The sequence below is a fragment of the Periplaneta americana genome, chromosome 14 (genome assembly GCF_040183065.1).
Source record: "Periplaneta americana isolate PAMFEO1 chromosome 14, P.americana_PAMFEO1_priV1, whole genome shotgun sequence".
NCBI classification, from domain to species: Eukaryota; Metazoa; Arthropoda; class Insecta; order Blattodea; family Blattidae; genus Periplaneta; species Periplaneta americana.
In genome coordinates, this window is record NC_091130.1 from 45,577,824 (window position 1) to 45,598,794 (window position 20,971).

Sequence of the window (20,971 nt, forward strand, 5' to 3'; positions counted from 1 at the left end):
TTCTTGATCTCTGACTTCTTGTAGCATCCCGTCTCTTTTGGAACCACCAGGTATTAGTCGCGCGGATGGTAAGCGACCCGATGGTCTCACCTTAATTCCATGGTCTAGAGGAAAATCTTTAATTTGGGACTGCACTTGCGTTGGCACTCTAGCTCCATCTCACTTGCCGAATACCTCCAGACGCGCAGCATTTGCTGCTGAATTAGCCGTGAAGAAGAAAGTTAATAAATATGCTCATCTTTTAGACAATTATATCTTTATCCCCTTTGCTGTGGAGGCCTTCGGTCCTTGGAGTCATGACGCTAAAGCTCTGGTATCTCAAATCGGTCAAATTTTGATCTCCATTACTGGTGATCGCCATTGTACTACTTATTTGCGTCAACGCTTAAGTATTGCTATGCAACACGGAAATGCAATGAGCGTTTTAGGTAGGCTACTCTTCCCGAATCGAGCCCTTTGAACGAACTCTTTCTTCTGTAAAATTTATTAAGTATTGTGTATGTAAATAATAATAATTACAAAATTATTTTAATAAAAATGATTATTTCTGTAACAACTTACTTCTTAACAAAGTTAGAGGCTTTTCTGAATATTTCGTACTATTGAAATAACTTTATAATATTTAATTAGTAACTTTCACATTCATATGTTGGCATCAAGCTTTTATTAATTACTACAATGACACTCATGGCGCCACTGTTGACTGGCTTCACGAATGACTGGAGACTTTCGCTTAAGCGTCTTGCAACTTGTCTATGTCTTGAAATAAATTCTGAGTCTCGCTGAATTTATGTGTGGATGTGTTTCAGTTATTCCGTTGGGATTACTTTCCCAAGACTCGTTTTATTTTGATTGTTTATCACTGGCTTCCCATGGCAGCGCAATAATACCCTTAAAACATGTACGACAAACCTAACCACACTCATTTGCATCCCACATAACAATATAAAAAAAAAACAGTTGAAAGAGAATGAAGGAAACGACAGTCACAAAGCTCACAAAATATCATGAAGTTGAGGTTCATAATGTAAAGGTCAGAGTGCAGAACACCCAGCAAATTATATACAGTGGTTTTGTTTATACCAAAGCTCTATCAAAAGAAATGCCTAGGTGGAATTGTCATACGTTTTATAAGCTTAAGCACTGGGATTTTATGAAGATGTGAATTAAACATAAAGAATGTTCTCAGTATTGTAACAACTTCTACCTGGGAAATGATTCCACCAAAACCTAAATAATTTATTAAGAATTCTTCTTATATTCAATGCGTGTAAACAGTAATAAAATTTAAGCCATAATACTTAATTTTTTTACCATACCTCAAGATTGCACTGTGATCTGAAACGAAAATCTAGCTAGACAAAATTAATATCTTTTCTCCTATATAACAGATTTTCATGAAACTTTGTATAGCAGTTACAAGTAGTATATTTATTCTTCTTCTTGTTATTCTTCTTCCTTCACGCGTTAGATATTATTGTCTGTAGCGATCTACGTATCGATGGCTGAGAACCAGACTGTTCTAAGTCCAATTTTTATAAGAAAGAAACCTGTGTTTCATTGTGTTCTATGTCCTTAACAACATGAATGAATCTAACAAAATTGTAATATTCCTCTCCATAAGGTTGCTATGGAGCTATTCCGAATTGCTTCATGAAGCTTTGAATGTCAGGAGCTTAAAATAGCTCTCTGAAAAAAAAAAATAATAAAAAATAAAAAAAAATAGTAAAATGGACTTGGAACAGTCTCGTTCTGAGCCATCGATATCTTGTTCATGCCACCGTTTTTTGGGTCTTGCTATAGGCCTATTTCTTTTCCGTACTGGTTTATAATTCTTAAAATGAAATAGTAGTCTCTTTATGTTCATCCTTTGTACATGGCTTATCCACTTGGTTTTATATTCTTTAGTTGTATCGTTCAAATTGTATATATCTAATTCATTGCTTATATCTTTACTTCTTTTATGGTCTATTTCCTTATAGCCATTAACTGCTCTTAGAAATCTAATTTCATTTGCTTCAAGTTTGCTTTTATTTTTCTCTGTCATGATCCAAGTTTCGTTCCCATACAATAATTTTGGCACTGATTATTACTTTATAAAACTTTAATATTTGTTTTGTATATAAACTCTGATTACGTTTTTATAAGAGAAGCAATACTTTAAATAAGGGATAGCATTAAAAGAAAATTAATAACTTTTCTTCTATGTAACAGATTTTCATGAAAATTTGTGCAGTAGTTATAAGGTTAACTACCTCTTATTGGGGGTGCATTAAGAGGAAACTAATAACTTTTCTCCTATGTAACAGATTTTCATGAAACTTTGTGCAGTAGTTACAGGTAGCATACTTGTTTCGTATACAGACTCTGATTACGTTTTTATAAGGGTAACTACCTCTTATTGGGGGTGCATTTAGAGTAAATTAATAACTTTTCTCCTATGTAACAGATTTTCATGAAACTTTGTGCAGTAGTTACAGGTAGCATACTTGTTTCGTATACAGACTCTGATTACGTTTTTATAAGGGTAACTACCTCTTATTGGGGGTGCATTTAGAGTAAATTAATAACTTTTCTCCTATGTAACAGATTTTCATGAAACTTTGTGCAGTAGTTACAGGTAGCATACTTGTTTCGTATACAGACTCTGATTACGTTTTTATAAGGGTAACTACCTCTTATTGGGGGTGCATTTAGAGTAAATTAATAACTTTTCTCCTATGTAACAGATTTTCATGAAACTTTGTGCAGTAGTTACAGGTAGCATACTTGTTTCGTATACAGACTCTGATTACGTTTTTATAAGGGTAACTACCTCTTATTGGGGGTGCATTTAGAGTAAATTAATAACTTTTCTCCTATGTAACAGATTTTCATGAAACTTTGTGCAGTAGTTACAGGTAGCATACTTGTTTCGTATACAGACTCTGATTACGTTTTTATAAGGGTAACTACCTCTTATTGGGGGTGCATTTAGAGTAAATTAATAACTTTTCTCCTATGTAACAGATTTTCATGAAACTTTGTGCAGTAGTTACAGGTAGCATACTTGTTTCGTATACAGACTCTGATTACGTTTTTATAAGGGTAACTACCTCTTATTGGGGGTGCATTTAGAGTAAATTAATAACTTTTCTCCTATGTAACAGATTTTCATGAAACTTTGTGCAGTAGTTACAGGTAGCATACTTGTTTCGTATACAGACTCTGATTACGTTTTTATAAGGGTAACTACCTCTTATTGGGGGTGCATTTAGAGTAAATTAATAACTTTTCTCCTATGTAACAGATTTTCATGAAACTTTGTGCAGTAGTTACAGGTAGCATACTTGTTTCGTATACAGACTCTGATTACGTTTTTATAAGGGTAACTACCTCTTATTGGGGGTGCATTTAGAGTAAATTAATAACTTTTTTCCTATGTAACAGATTTTCATGAAACTTTGTGCAGTAGTTACAGGTAGCATACTTGTTTCGTATACAGACTCTGATTACGTTTTTATAAGGGTAACTACCTCTTATTGGGGGTGCATTTAGAGTAAATTAATAACTTTTCTCCTATGTAACAGATTTTCATGAAACTTTGTGCAGTAGTTACAGGTAGCATACTTGTTTTGTATACAGACTCTGATTTCGTTTTTATGAGGGTAACTACCTCTTATTGGGGGTGCATTTAGAGGAAATTAATAACTTTACTCCTATGTAACAGATTTTCATGAAACGTTGTGGAGTAGTTACGTGTAGCATACTTGTTTTGTATATAGACTCTGATTACGTTTTTATAAGGGTAACTACCTCTTATTGGGGGTGCATTTAGAGTAAATTAATAACTTTACTCCTATGTAACAGATTTTCATGAAACGTTGTGGAGTAGTTACGTGTAGCATACTTGTTTTGTATATAGACTCTGATTACGTTTTTATAAGGGTAACTACCTCTTATTGGGGGTGCATTTTGAGGAAATTAATAACTTTTCTCCTATGTAACAGATTTTCATGAAACGTTGTGGAGTAGTTACGTGTAGCATACTTGTTTTGTATATAGACTCTGATTACTTTTTTATAAGGGTAACTACCTCTTATTGGGGGTGCATTTAGAGTAAATTAATAACTTTTCTCCTATGTAACAGATTTTCATGAAACTTTGTGCAGTAGTTACAGGTAGCATACTTGTTTTGTATACAGAATCTGATTACGTTTTTATAAGGGTAACTACCTCTTATTGGGGGTGCATTTAGAGGAAATTAATAACTTTTCTCCTATGTAACAGATTTTCATGAAACTTTGTGCAGTAATTACAGGTAGCATACTTGTTTTGTATACAGACTCTGATTACGATTTTATAAGGGTAACTACCTCTTATTGGGGGTGCATTTAGAGGAAATTAATAACTTTACTCCTATGTAACAGATTTTCATTAAACTTAGTGCAGTAGTTACAGGTAGCATACTTGTTTTGTATACAGACTCTGATTACGTTTTTGTAAGGGTAACTAGCCCTTAAAGTGAGTGATTTAGAGTAAATTAATAACTTTTCTTCTATATAACAGATTTTCATGAAATTTTATGCCATAGTGTCAGGTAGTATAGGCCTATTTCTATTGTATACAAACTCTGGTTTATATAAGGGAAACTACCCATTAATGGTGTGCATGTAGAGAAAAGTAATAAATTATTTCCAATGTAACAAATTTTCATGAAGCTTTGAACAGTACTTTCAGGTAGAATATTTGTTTTGTAGGTATATAAATTTTGATTACCTTTATAATATTTATAGGGTGATTTTTTAGCGAAAATTAATAACTTTCTCCTATCTAAAATATTTTCATGAAACTTTATGCAGTTGTTCCAGGTATTACATATTTTGTCTTCCATACAAACTCTGATTACGTTTGTGTAAGGGAAGCTATCCCTTTTAGGGGAGTGCATTTAGAAAAATTAAATTAATTTATAGAACATTTGTAACTTTTCTCGTATCTAAAACGGATCCATTCAGCAATACATCTAACATGTGTGGTAAAGGGAAGTGATGGGCGATTGATGTTGTCCAGGCGCTTACAGGGCTGCAAATAAATTTATCTACACTCCAAATTCGCTAGGTTCCGTAGAAATTTTTTTCTTGATCGACCTGAGCGTGTTTCCAGAAATATTTCGGCATAAAAATGTTATCCTATAGGCTATCATCTTCAAAATTTTGTAGGTCTACACACATTTAAAACATTAGGCATTAATATTATAGAGCTATTTATAAATGAAAGTCATCGAATAAATTATACGTTACGGTTAAAGTAATAAACTAAGTACGAAAAGTCGTGAATTTATCTTACTTACGGATTTTAAGTAACCCGGAGGTTCATTGTCGCCCTCACATAAGTCCGCCATCGGTCCTGATAAGAGAAAGATTTATCTAGCCTAGTCTCTATCATCATAACCCACCTTCCTCAAACCTATTTTATTATACTCCCATCTACGTCTCGGCCTACCCAAAGGTCTTTTTTCCTCCGGCCTCCCAACTAAAACATATATTATGCATTTCTGGATTCGCTCATATGTGCCCATTTCAAACATCTGGATTTAATGCTCCTAATTATGTCGGGTGAAGAATACAATGCGTGCAGTTTTGTGTTGTGTAACTTTCTCCATTCTCCTGTAATTTCATCCCTCTTAGCCCCAAATATTTTCCTAAGCACTTTATTCTTAAACATCCTTAACCTCTGTTCCTCTCTCAGAGTAAGAGTCCAAGTTTCACAGCCGTACAGAACATTTGGGGTTTCGTAACAATCTGTTTTTACGGTGTTGGGTTGTTAGTCCTTCGCTCAACCCCCAAGCTTATCATAATTCAAAATTATAATTTATTAGCGAATTGAGAAACTTTATCTGTAGTAATAAATCGTTATAGATTGAAGGGTTGAGAATTATAAGGTTACTGTCATTTTATTAAACTTGAGACGAGTGTTTTCTTATGAAAACTTGTGTCTACAATATGATCCTTCGTTTTGCTTATCAGTTAGAGCACTTTCTAAGACTTTACTTAGAGAGAAGAGCATGCATATGTATAAAAAATTGAATAAGATTCAACACGTACAGATTTTCTTTTTCTTTCTGTGTAAAATGTAAAAATAACAGTTGGTACACTTATAATTCTCAACTCTTTAATTACTTGTTTCGAATACTAAAAATAACAGTAAAAATGACGTTAGAGATAAAAAATATGTAGGGGGATAAATTACTCCAATTATTATTTATTAAACGAAATGAATAAACAATTTTGTTTAATATATTGTAGAATATTTTAATTTTGACAATAATTTTTACGTCAGGATCACTGTGGGTTGGTTTTACTTTAATTCACCGAATGCCTTATGTTGAGAATTACGTTCTTTCAAAGAAAGAGTCTTTCTCTTAATTCAGTTAATTAATTTTTATTTTTTTAATCATTCATTCATTTATTCATTCATTCGTTCATTCGTTCAGTTGAATGAAATGGTATTGAATTTAACTGTTGAGTACGGAAATATTCGTAATAAATTTTTCTTCCTATTTTAGAACGCATTTTATTTCAAGAAAGTGAATTTATCAATAGTAATCTCATTAGAGGTTTTGATTTATCTAGAGAAAATCAAAACTCGAATGGGAATTAATTAACTATTACACGATTAGAAGAAAGTATATAAAGATTAGAAGTAACGAAGTGCTCCAATACAATAAAATATTAACTTACGAAAATACAACTGTCTTCAAATGTAGTCTATTATTGTATCATCTTAACATTACAAATATTACGCTAGATAGCAGTAGTGTGTTATGATTAGCTATTTTCTTATCAGTTGTGCCAACTATGGAATCTTCATTTAACTCTGTGGACGGATACTAGTCAAGAAGGCTTTGTTGATTCGATTTAATTTTTTATTAAGACAGTTGCATTCCACTTCAATTATCCAGATTCCAGTAATCAACGTCACTTGAAAGATGATTTTCAATAAATCTTAGTATTAAACAATCTCTGACACGAGACTATCCATAATATCATGTAGAAGAAGCTATAACATAACCTAAATAATATAAATAAGTGTTAGAAAAGTTTTAATTAAGGATGATGAAATAAACAAGAAAAGTTTTAATTAAGGATGATAAAATAAAATATAAACATGAATAATTTTGAAAGGAACAACTATTGAAAGTACAATTTTTTAATTTGAATGTTTTAGTGGTTGGTGGTTCAGTTGGTGTTATATTGGACGTTTGCGTAAAAGAAGTGGAACTCGTTGATGTACATGGTTTATTCCTCAACTTATTCAGGATTTCCGAATGGTGCTCTTCATTTATTTGTGAATAGGGTTTCAGGGAAGATACATAGCTATGACCAGTGATCTTTATTAATTCTTGTTCTTGAATGCCAATGCGAGTCATATTTGAAAGTGCTGTGCATCGACTGGAGTGGTTTGTAATTTTCTGTTTTTTGACGTTTTGCAGTTTGAAATGTTGGCAAAGAAGCAAATGCTACGGTAGTGATAAAAACGAACAAAATAATGCTAGGGAAGCGATAAAATTAAACAAATGCTAGGGACGCGATAAAATTGTGCGATAAGCAGCCATAATAGGTTGAAAGACGTCTTTTCGTACCGTTTTATTGCTCAAAAGTAGTATGAAGTAGTAAAAGTGTAATAATAAGTAAAAATCTTTTAAGGTACTTCGTATAGCTTTTAAATAATGTGATATAATTGGTTTCGAAGTTGTTTCCGTGTTCGCTTTGTATCTAGACACAACTGACAGCTCATTTAAAATTTCATAGTTCATATTCACACGAAGGCGTTCTTGATGAGTCATGAAAGAAGTTCTCTTTCTCCCCCCTCCCTTTCTTCCCCCAGTTCTTTAATTGACGCTGCGTGAGGTCGGTGGGTAGATTTCGAAATTCATCTGCCTTCTCTTCTGTTAGCATGAAATACAATCGTTTCCATTTTATTGTCTGAAGTAGTTTATAAGGTTATTTAGTACGTTTTATTTTATTTATAGCCTTCTTATATCACTGTTTTTGATACCCGCGGTTCAAATCTCGGCAGGCCCAAGTAAAATTTGTGGTGGACAATGACGGTGCCTGGTGGTAGGTTTTTGCGACGGTAAAAGAAATACGGTTTCGGCGCGACTCTCCTAGATGGGAAGGAAAAGTGAAATATCCGCTATTTGAAGAAAGACGTTATTTAATAACCATGTTACGAAATGTATAGTAAAATATTATCTTATTTGCCTGCAGTGACTGAGTTCTCGTATAGGAATCTTAGAAATATAGTAAATAGCTAGCTCAGTATCGTATTTTCGACACGATCTAACTCAAGAACAGATTGTCAACAACTCACCAAATTATTTTTTTCTAACCGAAAAAAACGTTCATGAGACTTAACAATTCGCACTCGATATTCCTTATACTTATGATTCGAATGAATTTTATTCCGGAAAGGCACATCACTTATTTCTCGGACTGTGGGAAGGTCTCTACCTATATGTTCCTTTTTGCATTGATGCTATTCTTAAAAATTTCACGCCAGTAGTAGTGTACACTGGGTTTAGCTCACAATTATAAGCAGTATATAAAGGAATCAGAATAGCGCAACATTCGAATAGGAACCCGTGTTTTGCAAAGCTTGCCTGAGTGAGTAGAAGATAATCAGCGACACCCATATAATCTAGAGAAGTAGATGTTTCGAATTGTACATATCCTCAGCGTTGGTTCGGAAGAGGAGGTCTAAATTGAATGGCCGGCCAGTTGCCCTGACTTGACGAATCTTGTTTATTTCTTCTGGGACATATCTAATCCCTTATTTATGAAGTACCAGTTGACACAACCAAGAAACTAAATACTTTTAGCCACAATACTTGCAGCATCTGACGTGGTTCGTGAAATGTCTGCTATATAAATTTTTAGTTGATTTACATATAAAATATGTAAAATCTCCTCTGTCTTACTATTGTACTATAATGAGGTTTCAGTGTTGGGCTTTTCTTATTTTAGTTTCTAGTTTATTTCTATATCTATTCTGTGATAAATGTTAGTTCTTAACAGACACCGAACACGAACACCACTCATTCAGTACTCAAATTTACTAAACATTATTATATTCTAATTTTTGCCTTATAGGTATGCATTTTTTAATTATATTTGTAGTTCGTATTTATCTGTATTTATTTGTTTGTTTGTTTATGTATTTATATTAATCTAACCATCTTCTTCTGTAAATAAATACATTTGAGAGAATACGCCAGAATCTTGCCCGGCGATGCGATGCCTCCATTAAATACAGTGGTCGCCAATTCGAACAACTTTTATTTTTATATATTACAAGTACAGTACAACTGTATCCAAATAATCTTTGCATAATATGTTTTGTAACAATTAAGAGTGTTTCATTCGTGGCTAATGAGAAAGACAGGCTACGACGTGACATCACGTACTTATAACAACATGGGCAAGTTTATATATAAATGCTCGTTTAACATGAGTTTAATATAGCAATTCCTTTGTTTTTTAGAACTTTCAACATGTATTTATATTAGGTGATTGTCAAGATGGCTATGACTAGACCATGATAATCACGCGACTCCGAATCGTGCCGAAGCCTGTCTTTCTCGTTAGCCACGGTTTCATTGGTGTGCTGTCAAACATGTAACTTATTGCATTTAAAGGCTTATATTGACTCTGACTCGCTTCGGAGAAGTTGGGTTCCTATTCGAAAGTTCTCTATTCTAACCTCTCTACATACTGCTTAAGTATGCCCCTAACAATTCCAAACGTCCTGTATAAGCATTATAATTCTCGGTAGACGTAAAGCTCTTCTTCAGACTCTATGAAGCCACATGAAGGTCAATAACCTTGGCATTTAAAGAAAGTGATAATAGGCCCGAGAAATACAGGGTGTATCCAGGCTGATGTTATAAACTTTCAGGCATGATGGGGAAGGGCACATGTATTAATTTGAGATCAGGAACCCTGGTCCGGAAATGACTGAGTCGAAAGTTACAAGCAAAAATAGTTGTGTGGGAATGGAATTGTAATTTCGCAACAAGTGCCCTCCTTCCCTTAACCTTTGGAACAGTCGCGGAAAGATGGTATGGGCCGGATGTCTCCTACGTGGGTACTCGGCCCGATACGATCTGTGAGCTTTCCTACTGTTCCCATTGCCTCATCCATATTCGAAAATCAGGTCTGCTTATTCCGCTCTCGTGTACTCCTCCATTTCACTAGGACTGATCGACTGGACACTGCAACTTGTACACATACACTGCTGTCTACAGACGTGCATATCAGGACCGACCATGTCCGTTACACATTACGCTATCTGCATTGCTTTAGTGTAGTTTCCTGTCCCCATCCCTCAGGCAGCACACTGAACGGAGTACTATAGGTAGACAACGTAAAAAACATCAGATGGATACAGTATGTGTAAGATGTACCGATAAATACACATAAATAAGGTGTACAGAGGAATAAAATTATTCCATTTACACACAACTATTTTTGCTTATAACTTTCGATTCAGTCATTTTCGGACCAGGGTTCCTTATCTCAAATTGATACATGTATCCTTCCCCATCATCCCTGAAACTTTATAACACTAGCCCGGAAACACTCTGTAAATGCCGTTATACTACCAAGGCGCTTCGTGCGCCTCTAACTTCGAGCACGTCTCAGAGTTGGGCGAGTTAACGCAGTGTCTTTCGTTCGTTTGAACTCATGCTTATCATCACGGCAAGTTAGTCCTCAGCATTTGGGTGGTTGAAAGCCACTGCTTTGACTTCGAAACACAACTGTCTACTAAGGAAAAATTTAAAGATATCATTTTCTTTCTTAAAGAAAAAATGCACTATTTTAAAGACATTCTATGTTCTGTCTGTAGAAAATACACCTAATATAACATTGACAATATCAGCCTTATTATTTCACTATGTTAATAATGTGATGGTGTATTACGTTTTGGTTTTACATAATTTTTCATTTCATATACGTATTGTTGCAGTGAACAACAAACCACATATTTAAATTTTCAAAGGATAATGATTGCGTGTTGCTAGAAAACACAGCTTTACATGTATAAAAACTTCGTTCCACTTCTGCCGAACCAATGGGGGAATATTTTAAATATTTTACACAAGTATTATATTTTACGAGTATCTCCGGTACATTTCTGAAAATGTAGGAAAGGGGTAATCCTGCCCCCACTCGATATTGAATCCGAGACTTTTCAGTCCGTAACAGCTACTCTATCAGCTGATCTACTCAATCTCCTTTAATTCTCAAGAAAATATTTAACATAATAAATGTGATGCTGGGCTTGCAGAACAGGCACTGTATTTCCGAGCAGATAAGACGTTCGCTATCCTGTGAAGAAAGAAACAGGCCGCTCAGATAAGCTCGGGAAACTTGCCACAAATCAACTTTGTATCAATAAAATGAGTTGTGAATTTATGACACTGATAAAAATGTCAAAGATTCCAAGCCATGTTGGAAGTTGTGCTCTGTGAACTGTTAATTTGATGTTCTGACTAAGAGCTCTATCATTACGATCTTCGTATTTGTAGTTCACTTTGCGGTCATCGCATATGGACATTGAATTATTGGTAATGTGTTAGATTACGACTGTCTAATTAGATATAACTGTCACTTGTACGTCAGCACTACAAACCGGCCGTGATGCACACAAGAAGTTGAAAGCGAACGTACTGTTGCTGCGTAGAATTACAGCCCGTTCGTTCACCAGAATAGGTATTTATTTCAGTAGGTTATTTTATGACGATTTATCAACATCTTAAATTATTTAGCGTCTGAATGAGATGAAGGTGACAATGCCGGTGAAATGAGTCCGGGTCCAATACCGAAAGTTACTCAGCATTTGCCCATATTGGGGGGAAAATTCCGGAAAAAACCTCAACCAGATAACTTGCCCCGACCGGGAATCGGACCCAGACCACCTGGTTTCGCGGCCAGACGCGCTAACGTTACTCCACAAGTGTGTACTGGTATGTATGTATGTATGTATGTATGTATGTATGTATGTATGTATGTATGTATGTATGTATGTGTGTGCGTGTGTGTATATGTACAGTATGTAATGTATGTATGTGTGTGCGTGTGTGTATATGTACAGTATGTAATGTATGTATGTATGTGCGTGTGTATATATGTACAGTATGTAATGTATGTAGTGTTAGTTGGGAGCCCGGAGGGAAAAAGACCTTTGGGGAGGCCGAGACGTAGATGGGAAGATAATATTAAAATGGATTTGAGGGAGGTGGGATATGATGGTAGAGAATGGATTAATCTTACACAGGATAGGGACCGATGGCGGGGTTATGTGAGGGCGGCAATGAACCTCCGGGTTCCTTAAAAGCCAGTAAGTTAGATATGTAATGTATTGTATTGTATTTATTAACATTCCATGGTATTCATACATTGCTTTACAGCTAGAATATGGAACAAAGCTAGAATATGGAACAGTGTGCGTGTGTATATATGTACAGTATGTAATGTATGTATGTATGTATGTATGTATGTATGTATGTATGTATGTATGTATGTATGTATGTATGTATGTATTTATGTATGTATGTTTTTTTTTTAATTATGGTTTATTTAATAACGCTCGCAACTGCAGACGTTACATCACCGGTGTGCCGCAATTTTGTCCCGCAGGAATTCTTTTACATGCCAGTATATATCTACTGACATGAGCCTGTCGCACTTAAACAGACTTAAATGTCATCGACCTAGGCCGGGATCGAACCCGCAACCTCGAGCACAAAAGGTCAGCGCTGTACCGACTACGCTACCTAGGCCAACTAGTATGTATGTATGTATGTATGTATGTATGTATGTATGTATGTATGTATGTATGTCTTCTAAGAAAAGTTTAAGGACATTTCTTCTAAAGAGACATTTAATTCCTGCCCTTATACTTATGTGAAACCCTCTGATGTTTATACAGGGATCAGTTTTTTTTTCTATTGGAAACCCAATCCCTCTAACTAGACAATGCAGAGGGTTCGTACTACTTCTCGCTCACAAATTTGATGCAAACTTTTATTTACACCCCCATTCAAATAAATTGAAAAAGTCCTTTAAGTCTGTGGTGCATCCAGAACAGACAAAAGTAGGCGCATGTACTTCTTTACCTTCGTGCAGGTCTGAATTCCGGACCGTGTATTTCATGGTAAATATTGCACCATGTAATTGCGCGTTATAAATCTGACTTTGGCGCGAGAGAAACACGTCTGATATATAATTTAACGGACGACTCATTCCAATTTAATTCTGAAGAGAAGACATCTCATTCACCTATTAGTTGTACTGTCACCATCCAACAATCTCATTTATAATTCCTTGCAAGAAACCAGCCTTGGAAATACTGAAGACAGTTTTACTCCGTGCCATATTGACCGCTTTATACACAGACTGTTTTCCGCAAGGTTGTGTCAATGATCCACCCAGCAGCTCCACCACAAAGTAGCAACATTTCTATCGGAATTTTTTCCCCGCTACGCGAAACTGGATGGCATTGCTCAGCTGCCTGGCGTTCCATCCTCAGGACTTCACCTCAGACCCGAGTCACAGCCAGCAGTGACATAGTGCACTCAACTTGAAATAGAATCAAGGAGAGGAGAAGAGTACATTTTAAACGATTGCAGAATCCAATTTGTTCCTCGCCTGGCGTAGTGCACATGGGATATTAATTGTTCAAATTATGTACAGCTGTAAAAGAAAAAATGACCGCACTCGTGAACAGCGAATATATTCTAAGTCCACTTCGGATAACGGTGATGTTACACGGTGCATGCGCTTGCAGAATCGCACTTGAAGCAGTTTCGGAACTAGATCTATGGTGTTTAAGTAGGAGTCATTCGTTATGTGGTCTCATAGAGCAACGGTAGAGTGCTAGCTTAGTCATTCGAAGGTTGAAAGTTCGAGCGTTATTCATATTATAATTTTATTTTGTTATCGTTCCTTGCCAATATAAATGATATTCAAGTTATCATTTGTATTCTGTTATTGTTCTTTAGCGATAATTATAAATATTAAAGTTATAATTTATATGCTGTTATCGTTCTTTAGCGATATAAATAATATTCAAGTTATCATTTATATTCTCTTATCGTTCTTTAGCGTTATAAATAATATTCAAGTTCTAATTTATGTTCTGTTATCGTTCTTTAGCGTTATAAATAATATTCAAGTTATCATTTATAATTATTCTGTCATCGTTCTTTAGCGATATAAATAATATAAATTTAATATTATATTTGGAACAATACAGTTGCATAATACTAGTGTTAGTTGTTTCTTCTTGTATTATTGCATTATACTATCCTGAAACAATAAAATGAAGAGAGTGACGAGGAATTGAACATAAGACGTTGACATCTAAATTCCGACGTTCTACCAACTGAACTAAGGCGGAAAAAAATAAGGAAGCATATGTGGAAAGTCGGCCGAATCCCCCTCTAAGACGTTCTGATGTTTTGTGAAAGCTGGTCCAGGGTGCCTGGGATGCCGTGGCTGAGAACAGTCTCTATTTGAAAAGACAAGTCGATTCCTTGCCTTCTCGACTACAAGATGTGATCGAGCTGGGAGGAAGATGGACTATGTTCCGTCCCAGGAATCTGTAGAGTGCGCATATAGAGGAGGAGTCTATCTGTGCCGGAGTGTAATACGGGCAGCATCACCTCGAGGTGGTTAAGGGGTAAGATGCTCGTGGTAGAGAGTTCAGATAGAAATGATCCCCTCTCTGCAAGCGATTGGTAGCTTTGTTCAATCAATGCTTCCCTCTAGAGCGATCATTGGTCCTCGCCCTCCCACATACCACTTGCGCACAGGTCTTATTTTATCTTTCTGCTCCACAGATTCCTGGGAAGGGCCGTAAATATTGAATCTTGGCTTTTTGTTTTGTTTTCTGAATTTTTAATTGCTTGAATTTTCTAAGGCAGATGCCAGTAAGTTTGTTTTGTTTATGCGACGAAAGATATTTTTGTATATATATATTCAGAATAATTTTTTCTTTCTTTCCAGTTCCAGCCATTATGTCAAAATAAATAATGATAAAGTCATGGCATAATACATTCATGAACCTGATGTCCTTTAATCCATAGACATTTTCATAATTTGCAGAAAGTGCAGTTTGATTCTAAGCGACTCAAATACATAAAACGTGCATTACTCACCCTTCTGATACCCATTTTCCGGTGAGCCGCGGTGGATCCTCCACTAATGTGTCCCTGTCCGCCCTCGAAACCTCTTCAGCCAGCCGATCGCACTGGCCGTCATCTGCGTCGTTGGGAATCGAGTTGACGAGTATGGGCTCACTTCGGCCCAGCAGCCCGCAGGTGCAACCTGGGAACCGTAATACAAACATACGGAAATAGAACGGATAAAAAATATTAAGAAAATTGTAACTCATCGTCCAAGTTTCACAACTGTAGGCCAATATTATGAAAGAACTATAAACTGACAAGTCAAGAACACTTACTTCACAGTTATCTCGTAGAATTTTGTTAGTCAAGAATATTTTGAATATCATGAAAATAGAAATTTTCTGTTTTGTCGTCCTCCATACGCTACTTTAATATGTAAATATAGTGTCGATCTCTCATCTTTGTAAACTTATTTCGTTTCATACTCCCAACAAGACAATGGTTTGTCCCTTAACTCTGCAAATAATGACCTCAATGTGCATTCAGTACCACCCATTTTACACAAAATTATTATGTAACACACGCATGCACTTTTGAGTAAACTAACATTTAACAATGCAGTGCATCTAGAGAACACCGACATAGCGCGGCGTATTATTTCGCGGTTGAGTCTAGCTCCGCATCCTGCTATCGAGTCGTAGCGAATCGATACCCCTCCTCCCAGGCTTGCGAGTGCCGCTACGTGTGAGAAGGCCGTCGCGCGTTGCTATGAGGCTTCTGCCGCAAGCCTCTGGCAGTGAAATGACTGCCAACAGTGAATTTAATAGTTTATATGGAAGGATCGGAGTAAACCAAATGTTACGATAATTACAAACTTATATTGTTACTAGATATAATAACTAACATTTTTTGTGAAATATGGAATTCCTTGGCAATATGGATTCGTGGATTATTTTTTTTTTTTTTTTAATAGATTGAATAATCTGTAACGTGCTATTTATGTCAGTTGGTTCATGCCTTGTTCTATTAGGTGTATTGTAAATTTTGACTTGTGTCTATTTTATTCAAAATCGGAAATGTGTTGTTTAAATCTGATTCTATAATTTCTACGAGTTTGGCCGATGTATGTATTAGGGCAGTCCTTACAATGAAACATATATATATATATATATATATATATATATATATCTGTTTTGAAGTTTATCTGGTATAATGTTGTTTAATTTGTTATTAGTGGAAAAAGCGGTATTTATATTTAAAAAGTCCCTTAGTTTTTTGGAAATTGGTCCGAAATAAGTCATATTTGTCCAAGATTTTTTAGCTTTTGGAGTTTCAGGTACAAGAGAATTATGTGGAATTTTAAACAATTTATTTTTACGTTTTTTAAGGAGGGTATCTATTGTGTGTTTCTGAAAGCCATTATCTTGAGCAAGAGAAATAATATAATTATATTCTTTATCATCATTGTATTTATTTAAAGGGATTGGTAAAAACATATGAATGAGGAATCGGTGGTAATTTGTGCGTTTCTGGGTGGTTAGAGGAGTTATGAATCGAATGATTAGTGGAAGTTGGTTTTCTGTATATATCTGTAATAACATTTTTTGGTAAGTGAAGTCCTCAAAAGCATCATAAGTGCTTTTCCACTGGTGATTATTCATCTCTACGGACGGTCCCGAATTTGGAAGGAAGTTATACAGTCTATTATTCGTTTCAGGATACAGAAAATCATCAAATCGTGTGAACTGTCGTCGTCGGGAGCCAAACTTCGGACTAATGCAAGCGATACACGACCGGCAATGGTAAAGTACTACAGTCCCACTTTTCTTTTATTTATAATTAATATTTGTCCTAGAATTGTTACTTTCAAGATACTCACGACGCCGAATTCACACAGCTGCGACTAGAAATCTGATACAAAATAATTTATTATGGTGATAATGAATTACTTAATTCGAAAAATGTCCGCTGTCACCTAACAGGCCCTGCTAATGACCTTGTAATGTGTACAGATCTGATGTCTGATGCCCATTCCAAGAAGCGGAATCTCGATTAGTGTCGTTGATTTCTTTTTTCCCGAAAGTTTTGGGTGTCCCGTAGCGGCCCATAACTCATCCTGCCTTCTGCTTGTTATGTGAATGTAAAGGGTGATGTATAGATTGTCGTTTCGTATTAAATTCCCCCAAGGTCGTTTTCTTCTGACACAGGCCTCGTGTATATCTCTGTCTCATTCCGAAACAATTTATACATCAAAACAATTCTATTTATCTTTTCGAAGCTGACACACTGTTATCCGCTTCGCCAGGGCATCTGCTTTCCACTCTGGACACCCAGGTTCAAATACCGGTAATTTCATGTGGAATTGTGGATAAAGTCTGTAACTGAAACTTGGTTTTACTACAGTCTAGTATATACAGTCACGAAGCTAATTATGTAATAAATATGCATCCATAGATAGTTGGTAACCACTAGGATCGCTAATATCGCCTCATTACAGACCATGCGAAATAGTGTCTGCACAGTCTATTGTTCCTAGCAACCTCAACAACTCAAGCTTCGTGACTGTATACCAGTGGTTGCCGAACACCACGAAATTGTGACGTAATAGAAATGCAACCCGCACACCATAATCGCAGGGAGAGGGGTGGAGTGGGTATCTCCTCAGGTAATGCAGTGAATAACAGTGCAGAGACGAACTGTAACCAAAAAACAAAAGCAATATAATATTCTTCTACTTATTAATACCTTTTTCCATGTTAATTTTTTATCCTCCTATTCATTATTTTTGTATTATTCATAAAATAAAATGAATTTGTTTTCTAATTTACCATGAAAAGAACGTGTATTTTACATCAGCAGTAATTTGAAATTAGAAAAACGTACCAGGCTGGTCATGAAGTTATAAATTATACTACATACTTAAAAAAAACGTCGAAGTATTTTACACCGATTAAGACTTAGAAGTCAATACTTTTTATTGTTCGTTTATTAATGAAATATTCAAGTTACAAGTAAGGGCGTGGTAGTCTTCATAACAAGAAAAATAATGACAACGAACATTGTTCTTTTATACTTCATTTAAAATTTTACTTCAAATTAAGTATCTCATATTTTTGTCATCTGCACAAAATAAATACTTTTTCTCCCATGCTCCTTAAAATTAAGTTTTTACTTACTATCAGTTTTCGAAGAGACATCGAAACATATTATCCTACACACTTGTAACATTACATGTGTACGTCCGCTGCTGATAAATGTCTTTACTTATATCGAATTGAAGGCTGTAAACAGAGGGTGGGGCATGATGCCATGGTTACGCTTGAGTGGAGGCAGGGGCATGTGTCGCGACACAGCTTTTGGCGATCACTGCTGTATACACTAGACTGTAGTATTACGATGTACAGCAGTTACCTCCTAAATAATTCCACCAATTTTCCATTAAACATAATAATAATAATAATAATAATAATAATAATAATAATAATAATAATAATAATAATAATCATAATAATAATCATAATAATCATCATCATCATCATCATCATCATCATCATATTGATGCACTGTAGTACTGGACAAAAATTTGTTACACACCGACATTCAGTTGTGCTTCTCTGCATGTGGAACTGAATTCACCGACCCTGGCAGGAGAGGAATATCACAGGGGAAGCTGGGATTGGGGATGTAGAACTGATAAGAGATGTTGACAGGCTAAAGGTCTGACCACTTAGCTACCGCAAGGGTTATTAGAGATATAGTGATCCGTTATTGTTTTATGAAGCTTGTACTGTGTTCAGTTCGGAAGCTGGCGGCTAGGGGCGTGGTTTCATGTAGCTTTGGAGCAACAGTTGATGCATTCTTCACAGGGCCGGTGAGATGAGTCCCGTATAATACCACTAACGGATAGGCTTGCCAAGCGTCCCGTTTTTTTCCGGGACATTCCCAATTTCGACCATTGCGTCCCGCGACCCGAAATAATTTGCACAAATATCGAAATATCCCGATTTCATGGTATATTAGACATTTACAGCTGATTTTCGGTCCTGTCATCTTGTTGCATTTGTTTGTCTTTGGGCGCTGTTACGATTGCGGGTTACATTTAATTATTTGTTTTTTGTGATGTTAGGTTAAAATCTTACGAAATGGAAAATAAAATGCGAAAATGATTATATAACAATGTCAGTCTTAATTAATAACATAGCCTACTTCATTACTATATTTATAGTAGAACCCCGACTATCCGTCACTCTATTAACCGATTGGCGGATTATCCGACTATCTTTCTCTCGCTTTTCTTTTCTTTTTGCGTCAGAAATAATACTCGTATATAAGCTTATGAAATACTGTTTTCTACATTATATTAGTACGTATGTTTTCTAGAGAGCATTATTACAAGCCTTTACTGTTACACAGTATGGTCTACTATTCGAATTGCCGAACTGCATAACTTTTCTTTTAATTGGTTATTTTACTACACTTTATCAACTGCTAAGGTTATCTAGCGTCTGAATGACGATGAAAATGCAAGCGAAATGAGTCTAAGATCCAGCGCCGAAAGTTACCCACCATTTTCTCTTAATGGGTTGAGGGAAAACCCCGGAAAAACCTCAACCAGGTAACTTGTACTAACCAGGATTTGAACCCGGGCCCGCTCGTTTCACTGTTAGGCATGGTAACCGTTACTCAATAGCGGTGGACCTACTGTATAACTTCCATGGGGTCCACGCCTGTGGAGTAACGATTAGCACGTCTAGCTGCGAAACCAGGTGGCCCGGGTTCGATTCATGGTCGGGACAAGTTACCTGGTTGAGGTTTTTTCCGGGGTTTTCCCTCAATTCAATATGAGCAAATGCTGGGTAACTTACGGTGTTGGACTCCGGACTCATTTCACCGGCATTATCACCTTCATCTCATTCAGACGCTAAATAACCAAAGCTGTTGATAAAGCGTCGTAAAATAACTACTAAAATAAAAAAAATAAAAAAATAAAAAATAAATAAATAAATAAATAAAAAAAAATAAAAAAAAATAATAAAAAAAACTTCCATGGGTTTCAACAAAAAATGTGTTGTGAAGTATCGAAAAAATAAAGTGCAAATAATCGAATGGTTAGGGAAAGGGAAACTGAAACTATGACTCATTTGGCATCAGAATACGAGATTGGAGTTATAACCGCGGTGTTTAATAAAAAACAAGGATAAAGTGTATAAAGTTTTGTGTAAACCTACAACCTGACATCTCCATTAATCAAATCTTCCCACAGACAGCCATTACAAGGAGTTTTCTTGCCCCTTAAAAACACATTGTTAGTAACCAGACTTACATTAGTGAAATGATCCACTACCTAGTGTGTTAAACACAAAACCAAGGAGGAAATTAAGAAATTTTGTATGATGTGGATTATCCGATTTTTCGATTAACCGTTCAGTTCACCCCCTTCATTACCACGGATAACAGAGGTTCTACTGTAAGTTGTAGGTATTTTTTTTATTAATTAATTAATTAATTTAACTAGCTAGCTACTGAGTAGAAATTACATTTATAAAACAAAAATGTTTCTAGCCACTACCGTAAGAGCCAGGCTTTTGTACGGTGTGGTCTTAGTCAATAATATAACATAAAATTTACAAGGGCAGTTTACTAAATACAGTAAGTAACTTAAGTCAAACCAATAAATACAACACAAGAGCAAGAATAAAGAAGAAAGAAAAAAAAGAGAAAAATACACATTTAATATAAATTGACAATCCGACAGAGGCCAGTGATATTCAATAAAAACATGAATATAGTTGACAGAAA

The 20,971-nt window shown here is 35.5% G+C and overlaps 1 protein-coding gene across 1 annotated transcript in view; it reads right to left on the bottom strand.

The window, feature by feature from the left end:
* The window catches only part of LOC138713266 (protein APCDD1-like), a 269,121-nt gene that overhangs the window by 221,442 nt on the left and 26,708 nt on the right, over nt 1-20,971 (bottom strand). The window contains exon 2 of the mRNA XM_069845227.1: nt 15,203-15,371. Coding sequence (XP_069701328.1) covers nt 15,203-15,371 — 169 coding nt within the window. The remainder of the gene's footprint in view (nt 1-15,202; nt 15,372-20,971) is intronic.